The 23383-nt window shown below is 40.5% G+C and overlaps 2 protein-coding genes across 3 annotated transcripts in view; one reads left to right on the forward strand and one right to left on the reverse strand.

Moving 5' to 3' along the window:
- NOX1 (NADPH oxidase 1) overlaps positions 1-6266 on the forward strand; it is a 28271-nt gene extending 22005 nt beyond the window's left edge. Inside the window, exon 13 of the mRNA XM_066356429.1 lies at positions 4496-6266. Coding sequence (XP_066212526.1) covers positions 4496-4622 — 127 coding nt within the window. The 3' untranslated portion in view covers positions 4623-6266. The remainder of the gene's footprint in view (positions 1-4495) is intronic.
- Positions 6267-6414: 148 nt separating this feature from the next.
- Positions 6415-23383, reverse strand: part of CSTF2 (cleavage stimulation factor subunit 2) — a 33599-nt gene continuing 16630 nt past the window's right edge. Inside the window, exons 8-15 of one of the 2 annotated variants that reach the window (XM_066356427.1) lie at positions 21961-22023; positions 18489-18548; positions 17735-17876; positions 16724-16899; positions 16129-16436; positions 12206-12316; positions 10999-11124; positions 6415-8007 (exon numbers count right to left, since the gene is read on the reverse strand). In XM_066356427.1, coding sequence (XP_066212524.1) covers positions 11002-11124; positions 12206-12316; positions 16129-16436; positions 16724-16899; positions 17735-17876; positions 18489-18548; positions 21961-22023 — 983 coding nt within the window. In that variant the 3' untranslated portion in view covers positions 6415-8007; positions 10999-11001. The remainder of the gene's footprint in view (positions 8008-10998; positions 11125-12205; positions 12317-16128; positions 16437-16723; positions 16900-17734; positions 17877-18488; positions 18549-21960; positions 22024-23383) is intronic. The other variant, XM_066356428.1, reaches the window with a different exon arrangement.

Consider the following 23383-nt stretch of genomic DNA (forward strand, 5'->3'; position numbering starts at 1 on the left):
CCTCGGGGTGTCGAACCTGGGTCCTGTGCATCCCAGTCTGATGCTCTATCCACTGCGCCACTGCCTGGTCAGGTGGTATTTTATTCTTTTTGAAGCACTTGTGAATGATATTGATTTCTTAGTTTCTCTTTCTGATAGTTTGTAATTGGTTTATAAAAATGCAACCAATATCTGAATATTTATTTTGTATTCTGCCACTTTACTGAATTCATTTATTATTTCTAGTAGTTTTTTGATGGAGTCTTTAGGGTTCTTTATATACAGAATCATGTCATCTGCAAGTAATGACAGTTTTATTTCTTTTTCAATTTGGATGCTTTTTATTTCTTCTTTGTGTCTGATTGCTATGGCAAAGTCTTCTAGTACTATATTGAATTAGTGGACATTTCTGTCTTGTTTCTGATCTTAAGGGAAAGGCTTATAGTTTTTGCCCCTTGAGTATGATATTGGCTGTGGGTTTCTCATATATAGCCCTTTTCACATTGAGGTATGTTCCTCTATTCCCACTTTTTAACCATAAATGAGTGCTGGATTTCAGCAAATGTGTTTTTCACATCTATTGATATGATTATGTAATATATCCTTCATTTTGTTAATGTGGTATGTCATGTTTATTGATTTGTAGATGTTGTACCAACCTTGCATGATCTAAAATAAATTGTACTTGGTTATGGTATGTGACATTTTTAAAGTATTGCTGGAACTGGTTTGCTAATATTTTGTTGAAGATTTTAGCATCTATGTTTATCAGGGATATTGGCCTGTAATTCTCTTTCTTTATAGTATCTTTAATGATTTTGGAATTAGGATAATGCTGGTTTTGTAAACTGAGCTTGGAGTGTTCCCTCCTCTTGCATTTTTTGAAATAATTTGAGGAGGACAGGTGTTATTTTTTCTTTGAATGTTTGGTAAAATTCACCAATGAAACCACCTAGCCCAGAACTTTTGTTTGTTGAGAGTATTTTGATTACTGCTTTAATTTCACTAGCTGTAATCTGTTGATTCAGATACTCTGATTCTTCCTAATTTAGTTTTGAAAGATTGTATGTTTTAGGAATTTACCCATTTTTGTCCAGATTTCCCAATTTGTTGGCATTTGTTGTTCATTTCTTATAATCCTTTGTATTTCCTTGGTGTCAGTTGTTACTTCTCTTTCATTTCTGATTTTATTTATTTGGGTCCTTTTTTTCTTCTTCATGAGTCTGGTTAAATGTTTATGAATCTTGTTTATCTTTTCAAAGGAGCAACTCTTAATTTCCTTGATCTTTTACATTTTTTACTCTATTTCATTTATTTCTGCTGTGATCTTCATTATTTCCTTCCTTCTACTCACATTGGGTTTTATTTGTTTTTTTTTTTAAAGTTCCTTTAATTGTGAAGTTAATTGTTCATTTGAGATTTTTTTTGTTTCTTCAGTTAGGCCTGTAATGCTATGAATTTCTCTCTTAAGACTGTTTTCACTGTGTCCCATAGATTTTCGATTGTTGTGTTCTTGTTTTCATTTGTTTCACGGTATCTTTTGATTTTTTCCTTTATCTTGTTGTTAACCCATTCATTGTTTAGTTAACACATTATTTAGACTCCATGTCTGTGTGTGTGTGTGTGTTTTCTTGTGATTGATTTCTAGTTCCATATCATTATGGTCAGAGAAGATGCTTGATATGATTTCAATTTTCTTAAATTTATTGAGACTTGTTTTGTGTCCTAACATGTGGTCTATCCTAGAAAATGTTCCATGTGCACTTGAAAAAAAATGTATATTCTGCTCCTTTGGGTAAAATTCTCTAAAGATATCAATTAAATCCATCTTCTCTAGTGTGTCATTTAAGGCCACCATTTCCTTATGAATTTTCTGTCTGGAGGATCAATCCACTGATGTCAATGGGGTTTTAAAATCCTCTACTGTGACTATATTGCTGTTGATCCCTCCCTCTATATTCATCAAGATTTGCTTTTCATATTTAGTTGCCCCTACATTGGGTGTGGAAATGTTTACATGGGTTCTATCCTCTTGTTATATTGCTCCCTTTATCATTATGTAGTGTCCTTCTTTGTCTCTAACTATAGTCTTTGTTTTAAAGTCTATTTTGTCAGATATAGGTATTACTATACCAGCTTTTTTTTTTCATGTTCATTGCATGATATGTTTTCTATCCCTCCACTTTTAGTCTGTGTGTATTTTTTGTTCTGAAGTGGGTCTCTTGTAGACAGCCTATATATGGGTCTTGCTTTCTTGTCCATTCAGCTGCTTTATGTCTTTTAATAAGAGCATTTAAGCCATTTATATTTAAAGCACATATTTATTTCCATTTTATTCTTTTAACTATGTTCTCTGTTGTTGTTTTTTCTTTTCTTCTTATTCTTAGAGCAGGCCCTTTAACATTTCTTGTAATACTGGTTTGATAGTAACAAATTCCTTTAGCTTTTTCTTATCTGGAAAGTTCTTTATTTCTCTTTCAATTTTAAAGGGCATCCTTGCTGGGTATAGTAGTCTTGGTTATAGGTCCTTGCTTTTCATCACTTTAAATATTTCATGCCAATCCCTTCTGTTCTGAAATGTTTGTTGGCAAGTCAACTGATAGTCTTATGGGATCTCCATAGTAGCTAACTAACTGCTTTTCACTTGCCTTTTAAGATGATCTCTTTGTCTTTGAACTTTGTAATTAAGATTTGTCTTGGTGTGAACCTCTTTGGATCCATCTTGTTTGGGACTCTGCACTTCTTGGACTTGTCTTTTTTCCTTACCAGGTTAGGGAAATTTTTGGTCAGTATTTCTTCAAATAGGTTCTCAATCCCTTGCTCTTTCTCTTCTCTTTCTGGTACCCTTGTGATATAGGTGGTGTTACACTTCATGTTGTCCCAAAGTGCTCTTAAACTATCCTCATTTTTTAAAATTCCTTTATTTTTCTTTTGCTGCTCTGATTGGTTGTCTTTTTCTATCTTGTCGTCTAAATCACTGATTTGATCCTCTCCTACATCCAACCTACTCTTTATTTCTTCCAGTGTTTTCTTGAAGTCAGTTATTATATTCTTCATTTCTGACTGGTTCCTTTTTATGGTTTCTATGTTCTTTTTTATGCTTGCTATTCCTTTGCTGAATTTCTTACTTTGTTCCTTGAGCAACCTTATAACCACTACTTTGAACTATATATCTGGTAAATTGCTTATTTCCATATTATTTAGCTATTTTTCTGGAGATTTCTTCTGTTCTGTCATTTGGGGCCTGTTTCTTTGTCTTCCCATTTTGGCTGCCCCTTTGTGTTTGTTTCTATGTATTATATAGCTCTGCTATAATTCCCAGTCTTAGTGGGGTGACCTTATGTAGTAGGTGTTCTGTTGGGTCCAGTGGTGCAATTTCCTTGATCACCTGAGCTAGGTGCTCCAGGAATACCTTTTGTGTGGGTTATGTGGGCCCTCCTGTTATTATTGAATGTAATTGCTATTGGCCTGTATATCAATGTATGTAGAATAGCCAAAAAGTGGAAGCAACCCACATGTCCATCAACAAAGAATGAATAAACAAAATGTGGTATATTCACACAACAGCTTATTCTACAGTGAAAAGAGTAAGTTCTGATGCATGCTTCAACATGGATGAACCTTGAAAACAGTATCTTAAGTCCATGAAATGAAGCACAAAAGGACACATATTGTAGGATTCAACTTATATGAAATGTTTAGAACATGCAAATGTCTAGACAGAAAGTAGATTTGATTGTCTGGGTCTGGGGACGGGTAGTTGGGAAGAAATGGGGAGTGACTGCCAATACGTACGGGGTTTCTTTTTGTGATGCTGTAAATGTCCTTGGATTAGATAATGGTTGTGGTTGCACAACTTTGTTGTTATACCAAAAAGCACTAACTGCACACTTTAAAGGGGGAAATGTTATGACATGTGAATTACTTCGATTAAGTAAAAAAGAGGGGAAAGGAAGGTATGAGAGAAGGAAGGAGACGGTGAGACACAGGGAATAGATAAATGCACAATGGATGGCTGTAGTGGTAGCTACCCCATATGTACTTGTTATGTGCCAGGCATTTTTCTAATTGGTTTATATGTGTTTTTCATTTAAACTTCAAAACAACCCTATAAAGTGGGTACTAATTTTAGCCCCATTTTAAAGGGGGAAAAACTGAAACACAGACGTTAAGAAATTGCCCAAAGTCACACACCTGGGGCAAGTATCAGAGCTGGGATTTGAACCCAGGTAGCCTGACTCACTAGAGTCTAGCTAGCACTTAACCTCTATACGTAGGGCACGACATCTGAGCATCTGTTTTCAATAGAATTGGAAAGGCTGAGCACTAAACATGATAAGGGCTGAGAGCACATTTGGCACTCACAGAAAGAAAAGGTGAGAAAACTGCTTTGAAGGATGTGAGAAGGGTATCAATAATGAAATTTTTATTCAAGTTGTCAGTAGAGGCCTTGTCATTTCTTCATTCTAACATCACAGTCTTTACGACATTCTAGCCTACTGTTCTGTTCTTGCAGATCTGTAGTGGGAGTCTTCTTATGTGGTCCTCAGGCTTTGGCAAAGAGCCTGTGCAAATGTTGCCACCAGTACTCCAGTCTGGATCCTAGGAAGGTTCAATTCTACTTCAACAAAGAAAATTTCTGACTTACAGGAATAAGGACTTTACTCTGCATTCAGGCTTTCCATCTTCAACGATTTACTTGGTCTGGTCATGTTTGGGCTGCCACATAAGGAAAATAATGTGCCTCTCAGGCCTTGACTCCTTGGCATTCTTTTTGGTTGGATTCAGTTTTGTTTTTACTGAACTTTAATAACCTAAGAACTTCAGAAGTGACAATAATTGTAAAGCCCACATAGCCTTCCTTGGAAAAATAACCACAAATCATTCTGGAATGTCATGAATACAGCAAGGCCTGATAGCAGAGGTGGGTGACAACTTAACCCCAGGTGATTGTGTTGATTGCAAGTGTTACAATTTAACCTCAGGTGTTCGTGTTGGTTGCAAGTGTTACTATTTCCTGAACTTTGGGTCACACTCTTCCCTCCCACCCTCAAAAATAATTTCTAAGTAGGGTAATTTTTTGAAATAAAAATTTATTTCAGAATTAATGACAAAACATAAGCAGCATAAATAATAAAACATAATTACCAAGAACCCCCATCCCTATATATGCTATATACATCCTTACTGTTATTCTTAAACACGATCTTATCCAGTGTGAACAGCTATTTATGCTTTACTTATTTTTGCTTGTCAAAAAAAATAAATAAATAAAGGATTTTCCTCTTTGTATTTGGGAAAGAAAATCTTGAAAGTATACTAATCATAATTGAAATCGTATAATTGAGAGCCAGATATTTTATCATTAGCTTGCATTGTACTGTTGGAAATAATTGCAAAAACTTGAACTCGATCTTATGACAATTTATTTAGTTAACAGGGGCTCTTTATCACCATTATTATTAAGAGGTTTTATTAATCTCTAGTTTTATAAAAAGATAATTTAGATTTTGATAACACTCTTTTGCTCCTACCTATTCATTAGGGAATCATTCACCAAATGACATAAGCAAATTGCCTTTTCTTTTTCCTGTCAAACTGCTTTTTATTCCTCCCATCCACCTAGCTCTGGGTTGTTAGTAGTCACAGTGAATCAGTAGATGGAAAGAAGACCAAGGCCCTTAAAAAAAGGGAAAAAACCCATATTTCATTTGCCCAAAGACAATTCAACTCATCAGATTTATAAGAATGTTTCTCCTGAATTAGCATTATAGCACCTATTTCTTTATTTACCATTAAGTGACCAAAAATGAGTAAATAGGTGTTTCTAATTATCCAGAAACCTTTAAGACTTGAAGGATTAGTAAGATCAATTTTTTGTCACTAGTCTGCTGAACAAAATAAAGGTAAGTCAGGAACTCATGATAGTGAATTATGTTTCATTTATTAATTGGACATCAGTAGAAAGTACTAATGGATGTTTCTGTAGGACTAGGTTAGGGTAACCCTACTGTTGCTGATTCCCTTGATTTTAGCTGTCTAAATCTAACAAGGCTTTAGAAAAATACACAATGGCCTGACCTGTGGTGGCGCAGTGGGATGGGGCATCGACCTGGAACACTGAGGTCACGGGTTTGAAACCCTGAACTTGCCTGGTCAAGGCACATATGGGAGTTGATAATTCCTGCTTCTTCCCTCTTCTCTCTTTCTTTCTCCTCTTTTTCTTTCTCTCTCTCTCTGAAAAAAAAAATTGAATAAAGTCTTAAAAAAAAAAAAAGAAAAATACACAATGAAACTCTGACAATATGGTTCTATTAGATAACTGCTGACTAAATGACAATTCGATTTTCAATGACTTTGGCTTGGAATCTTAGTGTTCTCTGAATGCCTTATGATGAGTTCCTAATGAGAAAGGCTTCACTTTTGATCCCAATATCTAAATTATATTGACTCTTCGAGATATGACTGCTGCTCAAGTAAACATATCAAGGTCAAGAATATTCATGGAAGTAGGCAGAAAAGGTAACGATAATAAATTACACACACAATCAGCATTCAAGCCCATATTGGGGATGTGCAGGACACTCAGAAAGCTCCAAAGCTATTTTGAGCAAGTTTTTCTTCTGAGGTTGTAATATGAAGTTATCTTATTCAGTAAATTCTTGTATTAAACTTTTATGTATCACAGTAGAAAATTCCTCAATTTCAATCCCTCTTAAAGTTGATTATCTTTGCATTCTTTTGCCTGACATGTAAGCAATATGCTATTACATTCTCTAAGCCTATTGCAGGCTTTTAAATCACTTGACCGTACATCTAATCTGTGGTAGGATTCTGAGAATATAAATAGGCTCGAGTAGTTCCAGTGGAACTTTAGTAATGATTAAGGCACCTCATAACCTCTTGAGGTTGGCCTACTGGAGAGAAATCACGTCCCTCCTTCATGCCACTGAGAGAACACTAGGCTAGAAGAGCCATAGGTTAGAGCTAGGGCACTAATTATATTCATACCTATCTGCACAGAAGCAGGTAGGGAGGGCCTAATGGGCAAACTGACTACTTGTGTTCTACATTTGGTCCTCTTCAAATAAAAAAGAATGTAAAAGCATTAGGGTTTTCTGTGTTTTAATTTCCCAGAATAAATCTGGTTATAGGGTAGGTGTATAGGTTAGTGACTAAAAGGTAGGATGAAATGTATTTCATACATTTGATTTCTGTTCAGTTTTTATTTTATCCTGAATATATGAAAAATTATTGGCTTTTTAAACTTTTAAGGTTGACTAGCCATACTGAAGAGTTTTAGTAAAGACAATTAAATGTCAACAGTCTCTTGTGTTCACGACACACTAGGACCAGTAGCTAATACATCTGTCTTAACTCTGTACTATACATGTAAATAGAGCAGCTGTTGACAAAAAAAAAATGCACTTTTATATCTGGATTTTTCTAAACTAAAAATACTGCTCTGCTAGGCTCTTTGTTTTGTTGGCCTTTTGACCATTTTATAGCTCTAAGCACATGTTATTTTCTTCCAGTAGACTCAGAAGTTCTAGCAAGTTCTCAAATGCCAAATCTTATTATTCCCACCTGAAGCAAACTAAGGAAAAACTAAGTGTCAGAAAACATTGCTTCTGAGAAATTCTCAAATATCACGAAGAAGAATAAATGGTTAACTTAAAAGGAAAAACAGAGCTATGGCAATATAATATTAAAGTACAATATTGTGGTAAGGGTAGAAAATACATCTAAGGTTTCACCCTTGGTACTCAGCTTTTTGAAAGCAAAAAGGTGGTGTATATCAATTTGCAGTATAGTAAAATTGTGTTCAAAGTTTATTTCAAGTCACAGAAAATATACAAACTGAGACAACAGAATAATCTGGTTTTGTTCTGAGAGGTGATAGGAGTCCTCCACCTGGCACCACTTTGAGTCAGTCAAGGGTTAGGATGTAGAATTCATCTTTTTTGCAACATTTCAACAAAGTTATGGAAATAATTTTCAGATTTGTTGCCAGGTATTTTTGAAACCCTGTAAGGAAAAGTTGGGAGAAAGCTGTTAGAAGTGTAGACAAAGGTCTCTACCCCAATTATCAGGGAAACAATTACAAGGTAGAGGAGGGAGCCTATGCCTAGGAGCAAACCAGCAGAAGTAGATTCCTAAGGTGTCTTCCTCCTGCCTCTCAAAAGTAACCATCCTTTAGAGCAGGCTTTCTCAACCTCAGCACCACTGACATTTGAGGCCAGATAACTCTTTATTATGGGGGATGTCCTGTGCATTACAGAATGTTTACAAGCATCTCTGGTCTCTACCACTAAATGCCAGGAGCATACCAGCCCCCTAACGCTGTGAAAACCAAAAATGTGTCCAGACATTTCCAAATGTCCTGTAGGGGGCAAAACGGTCTGCGGTTGAGAACTGGTGTTCTCATGGTAGGTGAGCCCATCAGTGATAGCAGAGAATATCGGATGGAGGGAGAGCCAGGACTTTGGCTACAGTGTGCACAGATACCAGCAAATACACATTACAACCTTGCCTTTGTGAACTGCATAGAACTACATGCACACAACACATACATATTAGTGTTGGTTTAAGAAAATGGTGAGCCTGACCAGGTGGTGGCGCAGTGGATAGAGTGTCAGACTGGGATGTGGAGGACTTAGGTTCGAGACCCTGAGGTTGCCGGCTTGAGTGGGCTTGAGTGCGGGCTCATCTGGTTTGAGCAAATCTCACCAGCTTGAGCCCAAGGTCGCTGGCTTAAGCAGGGGGTTCCTCCGTCTGCTGTAGCCCCCTGGTCAAGGCACATATGAGAAAGCAATCAATGGCCAACTAAGGTGCCACAAAGAAGAATTGATGCTTCTTCTCATCTCTCTCCCTTCCTGTCTGTCTGTCCCTATCTGTACCCCTCTCTCTGACTCTCTCTGTCTCTGTCATACACACACACACACACACACACACACACACACACACACACACGGTGAAAACTGAGTAAGGTCTGTAGTCTCTTAGCAGTAATATGCCAAGGTCAACTTCTTGGTTGGTTTTGTACTTCAGACCACAAAAGTATTGTACAACAGCTTCTCACAACATTATCATTGGGGGAAGCAGGAGGAAGGGTATATGAGGTACTATTTTTCCAACTTCCTGTGAATGTACAATTATTTCAAAATAAAAGGTAAAGCAACCAAAACACCTTGCCCTGTGGTTTATGTACAAGGCTTTGGAATGAGACATCTGATAAGCAGGAATACATAATGAAGGAACTTTCAGAAACAGTTCTACCTCCAGTACCCAAAAGCAGTGATTTTCTCACATGGTAGGGAATGCCTTCTCTGGCATAAATAAATTCGAAAAATTAAAAGAGATGAAATATTTTTTATCTGTTCATCTGACTATAATAGGTACTCTATACTTTTACTGAAAGAAAACAAAATGCCTCGAGTGTGTAAACTAAAACATGAAACTTCTGGTCATTTGGAAAGTGTAGCTAGATATTCACCTATGACAGAGAAGATGTTTATTTCCAGTCTGAATGCTTTAATACCATTACAAATCTGGATTAAAATACAATGTATGTGGTAAAGACTGCTAATTAGTGTAAATGAGTCCACTAGCATATTATAATCCATGGATGGAAATTATAATACGAATGGGGTAAAAAGTAGAAACTCAAACTATGATATTCCAACCAATATTGGGACAATGTAAAATTTTAAACTTTTTTTTTTTTTTTTGAGAGAGAGAGAGAGAGAGAGAGAGAGATAAGGGGGGGGGTAATGGGAAGCATCAACTTGTAATAGTTGCTTCTCGTATGTGCCTAGACCTGGCAAGCCTGGGGTTTTGAACCGGCGACCTCAGTGTTCCAGGTTGACACTTTATCCACTGTGCTACCACAGGTCAGGCAAGGGACAATGTGGAATTTTAAACTGTTTTTGGAAAACAGAATTGTTTATGAAATACACTCGGTTGGGGAAAGAATTTTAAAAGGAAACACCAATATGTGTGATCAAGTTCGGTCACATGGCTATGAACCTTTTCATCTGTCTGATGAACGAGAAAAATAAGGGCAGCAGCAAGCCTCAGCCTCTCAAGCATATGGGGATTGATGGCAACGGTGGACAGTCACTACCTTAATTAGGTGTTGCAACAGTTTAACCTCAAAATAGTCAATAAAAAATAAATCCTGAAAACTGAAACATTTATACATTTTACTGAAATGCTTCGTATTTTTCCCATTTTGATGGGACGGTATGGAATAAAATAACACAACTGATTCTGGAAGGATGCACACCAAATTGTATTTAGAGGTTGTGTCTGGGGTTCAAGATTGAGGAAGCAGAGCTTTTTCCGCCCAATTTTTGACATTTCTGTATTTGATTGATTTTATTTTATTTTTTAATTTTTCTGAAGTGAGAAGCAGGGAGGCAGAGAGACAGACTCCCGCATTTGCCCGACCGGGATCCACTGGCATGCCCACCAAGGGGTGATGCTCTGCCCATCTGGGGCGTTGCTCCATTGCGGGTGGAGCCATTCTAGCGCCTGAGGTGGAGGCCATGGAGCCATCCTCAGCGTCTGGGTCAACTTTGCTCCAATGGAACCTTGGCTGCCGGAGGGGAAGAGAGAGACAGAGAGAAAGGAGAGGGGGAAGGGTGGAGAAGCAGATGGGTGCATCTCCTATGTGCCCTGGCTGGGAATCAAACCCGGGACTTCCACACATAGGGCTGATGCTCTACCACTGAGCCAACCAGCCAGGGCCTTGATTGATTTTATTAAATTGATTGTATGTTACTTTTGCCATTACGAAAGTTAAAAACGATTGCAGCTACTTCAAAAACTGAACAAATGCCCTGCAGCCTTGTTATCCTTACAGGGGCTGACCACTAAAGGGGGAAGAATCTGGCTAAGAGGCATGCAGGCCTCAGAGAGTCTTGAGATCAATTGAGTCTTGTTGGTTAAGGTTGGAAGTATATGCCCCAAATGTACCAGGAGCCAGTCAGACTCAGACAGCGTAAGTCTGCTCACCTTTTAAGGTGCTCCGGTAGATTTCTGTATCTGTTCCTTTAAGATCAGGATACTCTGCCTCTGTTCAGGAGGCAGCATGGCGATCTGGTCTGCAGTCAGTTGAAGAACCTGCATGATCAAAGCAGCCTGTGAAGAGGAAAAATAAAAAAGGTAGTGAGTTCTAATGATGGCAGCTAAAAATAAAACATCACTAGCATCTTTACAAAAGAAAAGCTATTTCCCACATAGAAAACAGCCCTCCTCCACAAATCAACCCAAACCAAACAAAGACTCCAAACCTGTCGGTGAGAAAAGGCTAATGAAAATATATGATCTCACTTATATGTGGAATCTAATGAACAAAGTGAACTGAGGAACGGAATAGAGGCAGAGGCAGGGTCACAGGGACCAGAGGGACAGCTGTCAGAGGGAAGGGGGATGAGGGGATGGGATCAGAGAAGGTGAAGGGATTAGTGACATTATATACACATAGCATATAGATACAGATAACAGGACAGTAAATCCCAGAGGGAAGGGGGGAGGGAGTTAGTAGGAGGGGGACAACGGAGGTATAATGGGGGACATGGGGTGGGGGGTGAGGGAGTTATATTCAGTGTGACATTTGAATCCATGTAAATACAATAAATTAAAATTAATAAAAATAAAAAGCACCAGTACAACAATGTCTAAGATTAGAAGACTCAAAAAAGCCACGTTGATGAACCCAAAGTTCTTGCAGACTAAAGTAGTATCTGTTAGGCCTGGGAAGTTTTCATTTTCTAAATGTGGTGAACGTCACTCCTTTGAACAAGTTTTAGTCTTTCCATTACACACGAGCTCCCTACAATGGTCAAATATAGAAACAGAAAGATACTCATGGGGAATCGGCTACTGTTTTCAGGGATAAAGTAAAAAGGGGAAGAAGAAGGGGATTTAGATTTTCAGGTCAATCTGGCCGGAAAAAAAAATCCAAAAAGACACTCCCACTCCTCCAAAGGCTATATTGGCAGATGAATCTGAAATGTAAGCTAAGCTGTTGCTTACCTACATCTGTTTTAAGGATTTGGGGACCGGCCCACAAATTTTCAGGTTAATAAGATCATAAAGAGTTGTAAGAATAAATATCACTTGCAAAGGGCCTATGAAAAACCACCACTGGCACACGGTAACTGAACAGAGGAGTCCAGAGGATCGGTACGCACGGAAGCTGGCAGGCAGCGCCGCTTACCTTCTCGTGGTCCTGTGGAGTGACTTGGTTCTGGCCGGGACTAAAGCCACCAGGCTGGCCTCCACCTTGGATGTTTGCTCCTTGCATGCCTGCTGCCTGCATGACTGGGACCTACGTGCACAAAGAGAGATGAGGAGAGGGTTTTGGAACTTCTTATACAGACACCCAGACTGCAGTAACAGCAATGTTAAAAAATATGATCTGATTATGGATATGAGTAAGAAAAGCAAATTAATGATTCGGAAGATCATTTCCTACTGCTAGCGATGGCAGAAGGCAGGGTTTAGGCAGAGATCAACTAGCAATTAGACACATTTGCTTAGAACAGCTCCAGCATCATCAACAAATATCACACAGCACAACTGGGTACCATCAAATCAAGCGAAATTCAGCCACATAAGCACAGAGAAAACAAAGCATCCTGGAAACTAGTGTTCAGTGGAGACAGAAATGACAGCCGACAGATTCCAGAGATAATGTATGCTGGCCCACTGGGGAAGCTCCATTCACAGGGACACCGCCTACCTCTCGTTCAATCAGACATAGGTTGTTCATCCCAAAGGGCCCTACCCCACAAGAAAGGCAGAGATGGTCCTAATGGCTGAGGCAGAAAGGAGATGGGAAAACCTCTGGGGAGAAGATTGCTATTAGCCCAATATTTGCTTTTTGTAACTTTCCAGAGAGAATATGCAGCAGATGCTAAATACAGACCAACAAATATGACTGACTCGAATTAAAAGAACAAGGTGCAGTTATATATATCATGCTTATGGGTATTTAAAGTTTTTGGTAAGTTCCATCTTTACGGAGACTACCAAAACCCAGGGAAGGGCCTCAGAGCACCTAGCGTAACAGTTCCAAGATCCCTGTGCTGCAGTTCTGTTCACCCAGAGCTCAGGCATTCACCCAGAGCTCAGGTACTCCTATTCTACACAGATGGTTAACGAACTTGTTACCTGCTTCCCCAGCAGATTAGAAGCAGCAAAGCACAAAAAATGTGGATAGATCGTTAGGAGCAGATACCATGACAGCAATTGAGGAACCAGGTGACAGCCTGACGGTGAAGGAAACTAGAAACCAAACAGGAAATAACTGTGCTTTCTATTACAGCATAGACAGCAACGGGTACATTGAATGATGACCTGGAGTAATCAAAAGGATTACAATCTTTTTTTTTTATTTTTTATTTTGGCATCCTGTTTAAGAAAGGAAGAAAGCATAATACACTTTATGAGTTACATTTTTTATTCCAATAGTTTTAAAATTTGGTAGAAGAGTTCCACCACCTAGAACATTTGTTTATATGCAGTAACTCATTTCCTGAAGACACTGGGCAGTTGACGCATTAGTACGGCTTTGTACAGCTTGCCACATGATTGTCATTTCCTGTTCTTTATCAATACTGAATCTAGAGGCGGGTCTGAACTCTTATCTGTTAGGGGTCTGAAACATCTCTGAGAAGAACTTTTTTGAAGCTTCAGTCAATACTAATTTAAATTACTGTAATGTGATCATTAATTGCCATTTAAAGTTCCCACGAGCACCTATTCTAGGCAGACAAGTAATAACACGGGTGATCACACATCTAGGTTGCTTCACACAGTCCCAATTTATGCTTGTGTCCCCGAGTAAATACGAACAGCACTCTCACTCCCAAATGCTTGATGATAAGTTATATCATCACCCTATTAATAATCCTTTTACTGATGAGTTCCAACTCACGTGTATTGGAGGTCATTTTAAAATGATTTAAATTTATCCATTGAGGACATATTGTTAAGTGAAAAACAAAGTTCAGAATGGTAAAAGGAGCAAAAAGTAAAACTATATGTATATTCAGATTTGAAGAAATAAGAATATATATTTATTTGCTAGAAAGATACATTAAAAATCTAATAAAAGGAATTATCTATAGGAGATGGAGGCTCACAGAGGAGACAGGTACAGGGAAGAAGTGAGGTTCTCATTGTACATCCATTATATATGTATGAATGTATTATTTTTAAAATTTATTTATTTTAGAGAGGAGAGAGAGAGAGAGAGAGAGAGAAAGAGAGAGAGAGGGGAAGAGCAGGAAGCGTCAATTCCCATATGTGCCTTGACCAGACAAGTGCAGGGTCCCCAGCGACCTCAGCATTCCAGGTCGATGCTCCATCCACTGGACCACCACAGGTCAGGCTGTGAATGTATTTTATATACTTATTGTCAAGTGTACACATTGACTTAAACAGTTTTTAAAAGGGTTGAATATAATATTTTCTCTACCTCAGATCTAATTAGCTTTATAGAATCTACTAGTAAAAACTATATAAGCCTAATATTACAAAGTAATGAGTTCAAGCACTAGCAGAGATAAAGGAGCAAGACATTATCCAGAAATACTCTTCTAACCACTATTTTCAGTGTGTCTTTCCCCACAGAACTATTAACCGAATTATATAAGCACATCATGTAGCTATTTGTTGCCTGTGTCCGTCTCCCCAGTTGGAATGCAAGCCCATAGGGGCAAGTTCTTTTGTTCACACTGCTATATCCCTAGTACATATAGTTCTGTCTGGTACCAAGTAGGTGCTCAATAACTATTTGATGAATGACTAAATGAACTTATAAAATCATTTTTATTACGAGGCTACTGTCCAGAGAGAGCACAATAAACATCGAGGTCCATGAACACATATTTTAAAAGCACAACTTGACAAACAATAGAGAGCAGTTTCTTGTACACATACTAGAAACAACATACTCATACTTCATTGTGAAGAGGGGGAGGCAGACACACATATACACATAGGCAACATGCAGGTAACAGGATAGAGTGGTACAGGGGAAAAAACAGTGGGTCCTATTCCTTGCTCTGCCACTTTTTAGTTGTGTGAATTTAGACAAGTCACCTGAATTCTTGGGTCTCAGTTTCCAAACCTACAAAATGAGAGAATTGGATAATTGACATGTTCCATTTCAGCTCTGATATTCTCTCCTTTCTCTCTCTCTCTCTCTCTCTCTCTCTCTCTCTCTCTCTCTCTCTCTCACACACACACACACACACACACACACACACACACACACACACACGGGAAAGGAAGGCACAAAAGCACAGGGAAGAGAAATGAGAACTACATAGAGGAAAGAGAAAGATACAGACACGAAAAAGGAAGGTGGAGGGGCTAGAAAGAGATGAAGGCTCTAACATATAAAAACTCAGGGAGGATACACACCTCCCCACAACCAACTGGGGGTGGAGAAGGGGGAGGTGACAACACAGAGATAATCACAGACAACCATATACTCTCACAGCTGGAGAGAGACAAATACAGAGAAAGCAGCAATAAGAATTCAGTTTCATAGGTTTTAAGATGAGCATTATTAGTAAACTGCCTTTCCTACTCACTGGTCACTTAGGCTATGCAATGAAAGCAAATTAAAACAGGTTTCTGCAAACTTAAGATTAGCTACCATATTTTTCACTCCATAAGACGCACGGGCATTTTCCCCTTCACTTTGGGGGAAAAAGTGCATCTTATGGAGCGAAAAATACGGTAAATGACCACTAAGAACTCTTCATATGTCCTAGTACAGTGGCTCTTACGGTTGTACATTAGAATTTTTTGGGAGAGGTTTCTCAAATAACCTATGCCTAGATTCTATGGATATACTCTTTATCTCTGAATCTTCACGGCCTCTGTCCTGAATGAAAAAGCCCTGGAACTTGTGGGACGTTACTCTTTTGGACTATAGTCCTGGTAACCAGAAAATCACTACCCTAAGGGACAGGCCAGAGAAACTAAGGAAGGGAGATTCCAATCTTCCTTTCTAACAAGCTGAGACATAGTCCAAATCAGAAAGCAAGAATAATCAGGTTCAATAATCAGTTCTTGAATAGACCAAGATTTCAAAAAGAAACCAGAAATGAATGTCGTACATACCTGTCTGGGTCCCTGGGGGCCAACTGCCCCCATGTTCATTGGGTTGGGACCCTGGATTCCACTAGGTAGAGGGCCTCTAGGGCCGGGGACTGGGCCCCTTGTATCCATGCTCCTGGCCTCCATCCCTCTGACTTCCATCGCACGGGCCTCCATCGCACGGGCCTCCATCGCACGGGCCTCCATCGCACGGGCTTCCATTGCACGGGCCTCCATCGCACGGGCCTCCAGTCCTCTGGCATCTAATCCTCTAGCCTCCATGGCTCTTGCCTCCATCCCCCGTGCGTCTATGCCTCGAGGGTCTCTTCCACCTAAAAAACAAGGTCCGAGAAAACCACTGTATGGCTATTCACCTTTACTGCAAGAAGAACCAACAACCCAAGAAAGACAGCAATTAGTTCCTTAGTCACATTTCCCCCTAACTACAGGAGACTGCTTCCTTCTCCACAATTTCTCAGATTTGCAGATAAACCTTAAAGATGCTGGCCAATCCCATCACTCCAGCATTTTTTATCCCAGGTTAGAGCCCAAGGCAGCCCGGTTTATCATCAACCCAGAACTAGCACTCAGCTTTGCGACATGGTCTGCCCGCCCTTACCTCTGCCATCCATGGGTGGACCCCTCTGATCTAACATGGGTCCTCTTGGCTCTGCCATTAGAGGTCTGGGCTCGGCTAATGGTCCTCCTCTCATGTCATGTGGAGGTGGGCCACGGACGTCATGGCCAGGGACGTGGTGCATGGGTGGACCCTGATGAGGAGGTCCTAGGTACCCTCTACAGATGGAAAACCAATGTTATATTTTAACACAGGACAAAAAATAAGGCAAAAGTGTCAGCCAGAAGATCAGTAGGTAAAAATCAGACAAAGAATTGATGCAAACATCAGTCTATGAATGTTAAGAGAATAAAACCAACTGGCAGAAGAAAAGCTATGGAGATGTGAATCAACATATTCTAGAATTTCATATTTAGTCAAGACACTCAGAATTAAGGAAGAATTAATGGATATCTATTATATATAATAAGTATGCAGTATAGAGCTTAAGAACAGTGTTACCATGTGGGTTTAAATCTATGCCCCACCACTTACTAGCTATGAGATCTTGGGCACATTTACTTAACCTCTCTATGCCTTGCTTTCATCAACTGTAAAATGGGACTGATATTGTTATCAAGCCACAGGTTTGTGTGGATTCAGCGAGAGGATCTAAATAAAGTACTCAGAGCAGCGTTGCAGGCATAATCCTCATTAATATCAATTACTTTTTTATTATTATTGTCCCTATTAATATTACTAATACCAATAGGCAATATGCATTTTTCATGTTCAGGTACATGTGCTAGAATTTCTAGTTTCTGAAGATGGGAACAGCAATTGTTAGTTCATAACGACATACTCAACTACACAGTTCTGCCCACGGAGAGGCGCTAATTCTTGGATAGTGGCCCACAGGTACAAATGGTATGGAAAGACTGTTCTCAAAGCCAGGGAAAACTCCGATTCCTCTAAGCCAGCGGTTCTCAACCTGTGGGTCGCAACCCCGGCAGGGTCGCGACCCACAGGTTGAGAACCGCTGCTCTAAGCTTTTGCTTCTAAGCCATTGCTTACCTAGGCTCTACGTCTCCAGTGACAGAAAGTAAAGTGCCCCCGCGTGGGTCATTTGGAGCGTCTCCTAACAGACCCCGAGGAGTTGGGACGTTGGCAGGCAGGGGCCCACGCTGCATGGCCGCTCTGGGGTCCTGCATTGGCACTGGCAGGGAAACAAACGGGAGTTACTGCTGTGAAGGATGCACAAGGAAATAGGAATGACTCTGGTGCACCACTGCCGACATAATTCAGACACCTCAGAGCGGGTGCAAGCTCACCGCAGTGGACACCTCCTGCAGCTCAAGAACAGAAGCAGGGCATAGGCCAAGTCTGTGCCGTGTCGGAGGTACGGATGGAATTATGTCAAGAGCAAACTGGGAAGCCACCTGTGAAGGACTGGCACTGCCAACAGAGGAAACTCACGCTCCTGGATTTCCTCATAATCAATCTTAGTTCAAGGACCACAGTCACAAAAGAGAGGCTGGGTCCTCGCATGTGTGAGCACTGCCATTCCATCCAAGCCTCCTGACACCCGTAGGGAGGGAGTACAGCCTCGAACAGACGCCCACATCATCCCTGTCCTCTGCCCCGTGTGAAGAGGTCAACCTTAGGCTTGTGGCCCCAACAAGAACAAATGACAAAAATAAAACAGAAAACACAAAACACTACCCTTTTGGGTTCTGAACGTGAGGATGACGGCCAAGCAGCCCTTGTCTTCTCAATGTCCCACCCTGAACACCACAAGCAAAAGGAAACCCACAGATACAATGGGTACCTTGAACTCGCTCAATTGATGCAGGCCCAGCGGGTCCCACGGGCGAGTGCTGTAGGGATCCTAGGTGAGCAGTAAGTTCAAAGGAGAAAGAGCAGACGCTTAAAATAGCTTGCACACCATGCAGAAACACACACATACAGACACCAGAGTTATATGTGGAAGTGGAAAAGCCAAGAGTTCATTAGTTTGCCCCAGACTGCAAAATCTTCCTGAACTGCATATTAGCATCTTTAGGATTCTGCTCTGAGGAGACTGCTTATGTAGCTGAAACCTGTGGGCCACCGATTTTATTTGGGCAAGAATAACCAGCCACTTTCAATTTTCACCTCTGCTACTATGATTCCCCTGAAATCTCCTCATGGTACCATTAAAAAAGAAACAACACAGCTTGACCAGGCAGTGGCACAGCGGAAAGAGTGTCAGACTGGGATGCGGAGGACCCAGGTTTGAAAGCCGAAGGTCACCGGCTTATCTGGCTTGAGCATGGGGCCACTGGCTTGATCAAGGGCTCACTTGCTCTACTGTACTCTCCCACCTCCGTCAAGGCACATATGAGAAAGCACTCAATGAACAACTAAGGTGTCGCAACTATGAGTTGATGCTTCTCATCTCTCTCTCTGTCTCTGCCACACACACACAAAAGAAACAACATAGAAAAAGAATGGTTCTGAATCTCTACTCAGTTAAAGAACAAACACATATTTTCATAAGTTAAAAGTGAAAGAGCCCTGGCTGGTTGGCTCAGTGGTAGAGCATCAGCCTGGCGTGCAGGCATCCCGGGTTCGATTCCCGGCCAGGGCACACAGGAGAAGCGCCCATCTGCTTCTCCACCCCTCCCCCTCTCCTTCCTCTCTGTCTCTCTCTTCCCCTCCTACAGCCGAGGCTCCATTGGAGCAAAGTTTGCCCGGGCGCTGAGGATGGCTCTGTGGCCTCTGCCTCAGGCGCTAGAATGGCTCTGATGCGGCAGAGCGACGCCCCAGATGGGCAGAGCATTGCCCCCTGGTAGGCATGCCGGGTGGATCCTGGTCGGGCGCATGCGGGAGTCTGTCTGACTGCCTCCCTGTTTCCAACTTCGGAAAAATACAAAAAAAAAAAAAAAAAAAAAAAAAAAAAGAAAGAAAGAAAGAAAGAAAGAAAGAATTATACTGAATATGGAAGGCAATATTTACTCCAGAGAGGAGCATCACAGAATGGGGAAATGCAGTGAATCACCTTTAGATAAGGAACGAGAGTATAGCTCCTCCAGAAGTACTCTGCCACTGCAAGTCTTTGATAATAAACATCATGACAACAAAACAAGGACTAATGAGATGATATCTTCTTAAACATTGCAATGTTTCCTTTCATCACTACAAATGTGCAAAAGAAACAAGGATTCCAGGAAAGGAAAACAAACTAGGTACAAATGGAGAGAGTCTTGCTTCCTCTGCCGGGCACTGTAGGAAAACTTATCTCGCTTTGTCTCTTTTGAAGACAACCTTGAATATACTTTTAAAACCCGAGCACTTTCCCTTTGTTAACTTCTGACCAGAAAAACGAAGAGACCTACAGCAGAAAGAAAGATGTCTTGTGAAAGTTTAAATTAAAAAGCTCTAGCTTGAGTGATGGCTTGGGGAACGGCAAAAGGAAGACTGAAACCCCAATTCCTTCCCACTACTGCACAAATACTTTGGGACACACACACGATCTACAGATTAGCAGAGGAGGGTGCGGCACAGCTGCACAAAAGCATGGGATGCTCAGATGAGGTATTTAGCCAGGAGCTTGTCCCAATAGCAACCATCTGACAAGATTAGTTGTTGACTCTGGCCAGTTTGCTCAATAGTAGAGTGTCGGCCCGGTGTGTGGAAGTCCTAGGTTCGATTCCTGGTCAGGGCACACAGAAGAGGCGTCCATCTGCTTCTCCACCCCTCCCCCTCTCCTTCCTCTTTCTGTCTCTCTCTTCCCCTCCCACAGCCAAGGCTCCATTGGAGCAAAGATGGCCCGGGTGCTGGGGATGGCTCCATGGCCTCCACCTCAGGCACTAGAATGGCTCTGGCTGCAATGGAGTAGAGCATCGCCCCCTGGTGGGCATGCTGGGTGGATCCCGGTTGGGCACATGTGGGAGTCTGTCTCTCTGCCTCCCAGCTTCTCATTTTGGAAAAATACAAAAAAATCCCCACAAACAAACAAACAAAAAGATTATTACTTGTCACTTCGGTAATGAACCCTAATATGTACGGACAAGGAGTAAGTATATAGTCCTAGTCCTTAATATTTTGCTTAAAAAGGTTTCACTTATAGGCCATATGCTAAGAAGTAACTTAAGCTTCTTTAGGTTTGTCCATAAAAAATACTTTTGGAAGTTAATAGAGGCCATGGGGATTGACAGAAAGAGGACAGATTCTAGTATCAGAGACTTCAGAATCTTAGCTTTGTCACTTACGAGATGAAAGAGATGGTGAGTGCTCCTAGTCTCGTCCATGTTACTCAGACATCGGTGGTTGCTTACCCTGGGCCCTTCAGTAAGTAACTCAAAACTCTGAGCTTCCCTCTCTTTACCTGAGAACTGAGGTGCTTCCCCCTAACTCACAAGGTTGTTTATGAAAATTAAAGTGCCTGGCCCATAGCATGTATTCAGTTTTATTGTTAGTTCCTTCTGTGTTCTCACTGTCTCTCCTAAAGCTGTTTCCAGTGGAACTGCTGCATTTTCTTTTATTTCTAACTCCAGTAACATAAAAAAATAGCATGGAGATTTTGAAGTGCCCACTGCTGTGGTATCCAGTGTCATCAACAGTACAAAATATACCTATTAAGTAGGCTCCTTAGACCTTTGGTCCCCTCCTAGTTTTCTCTGGGGTTTCAATTTAGTCTTCTATGCACCCAGCTGTATATTACATGCCCATTATTAAAATTCTTAACTCAATCACCAGATAGCCATAGAGCAGGGGTCTCAAACTCACGGCCCGCGGGCCGCATGCGGCCCGCCCACCAATTTTGTGTGGCCCGCAGACTAATCCACGAAGTTTGATTAGTCTGCGGGCCACACAAAATTGGTGGGCGGGCCGCGAGTTTGAGACCCCTGCCATAGAGGGAGAGCGAACGAGTCAGCAGAATCATTAGACTATCAGGAAAAGCTGAGAAAATTCAAAGGCAACAAAGGATCCATTTGCTTTATCATCAATTTTCGTAGAGCTGGGCTCGGAATCGCTACATGGAACGTCTATACCAAAGGTGTCCAGTTGAATTTTCTACAATGATAGAAATGTTTTGTATCTCTAATATCCACAGTGGTATCCATCAGTCCCATGTGGCCACCGAACAGGTGTAATGTGGAAATGAATTTTAGCTTTTACCTAATTTCAATTGAACTTAATTACTTTAACATTCAAATAGCTCTGTGTACCTAGTAGCTGCCATATTGCCATCTTAGGCAGTGAACACATACAACATTCCCAAGTTCAGTCCACATCAATACGATATTGCTATTTACCTTGTGCTCGCTCCATGGGCACTGGCCCGCCTCCTGGCATGCCCACCTGGGCCTGCATTCCTCCTAGAATATAAAGGGCAGGAAAGAAAGCACAGATTAGAACAGTGGGGAGAAAGTGAGCACCATGGCTGAATTCACAAGTTTCCTTGTTCTGTCCCATAAGCAGAAGCCTCCAAAGGAAGACAACGGCCACCAAACAATGCGGCTCTATAAAGGTGGAAATTTTTCAGCACACTTTAAGCTTCAGTAACAGAAAAGTGAATGAAATAATACTTAATCTCATTGGTTACCAATACTTTGGCAGGAAGTTCTGTAATGCAGGAGAACAAGAGCACTGACCCATGCAACTCCTCTCACTGGAGACCATACTGTTTCCAGGGTATTTTGTAAATGTGTGGGTATGGTATACTATTTCAGTTGTTAATCAAGAAATGTGGGTGCATGGCTGGCATTTAATAAGAATCCAACAGGGATACTGCAATGTATCAGATAGTCCCATAAAATGAAGAATTACCCTGGTCTTGCAAAACTTTCAAATGTCTTGCTGAACACTCACACAAATGAAAACCTGTTTATAGTTATCTAAACTTAAAACCTAAGTCTTTTATATGTAAAAAAGGTCTTTGCTCTGTTTACATGTGTGTGTTTTATGTATGTCTGTGTGTGTATGTATATACAGTGGTACCTTGAATATGAGTTTAATTCGTTCCGTAACCAAGCTCATAAGTCAGTCAACTCGTATATCAAACAAATTTCTCCCATTTAAAATAAATGAAATAGATTTAATCCATTCCAGCCCTATGAAACATTCCAAAACCATCCTAAATTATGAAAAAAGACATGTTTTTTTTTTAATATTTTATTTATTGATTTTTAGAGAGGGGGGGGAGGAGTAGGAAGCATCAACTCCCATATGTGCCTTGACCAGGCAAGCCCAGGGTTTTGAACCGGCAACCTCAGCGTTTCCAGGTTGACGCTTTATCCACTGCACCACCACAGGACAGGCCAAGACATGTTTTTAATTAAGAAAGACACATGTATACTTTACCAATGTATAACAAAATATATGAAATAAAAGAAAAAAGAGTTATTTAGTACTGTATTCTTACCTTGGAGACAGATGAGTGCAGCTAATGGAGGTGAATGGCGGAGGAGGAGGGAAGGAGGAAGGGATGCAGGTAGACCCATAAACTAAAACTGCACTTTCTTAACACTAAATGTAAACTAAAACTGCATTTTCTTTACTTTAAACAAAACTAAAACTGTACTTTCTTTACTTAAAATGAAACCACAAAAACTTAATTGTAAAAGAAAATATACTTTCTTAACTTTAAACTTAACCTAAGCTTAACATTACATATTTTTCATTTAATCATCACCTGTTTTTGCCTTTTTGGCTGCACTTTCAGCACTTTCACTTGCA

The sequence above is a fragment of the Saccopteryx leptura genome, chromosome X (genome assembly GCF_036850995.1).
Source record: "Saccopteryx leptura isolate mSacLep1 chromosome X, mSacLep1_pri_phased_curated, whole genome shotgun sequence".
NCBI lineage: Eukaryota > Metazoa > Chordata > Mammalia > Chiroptera > Emballonuridae > Saccopteryx > Saccopteryx leptura.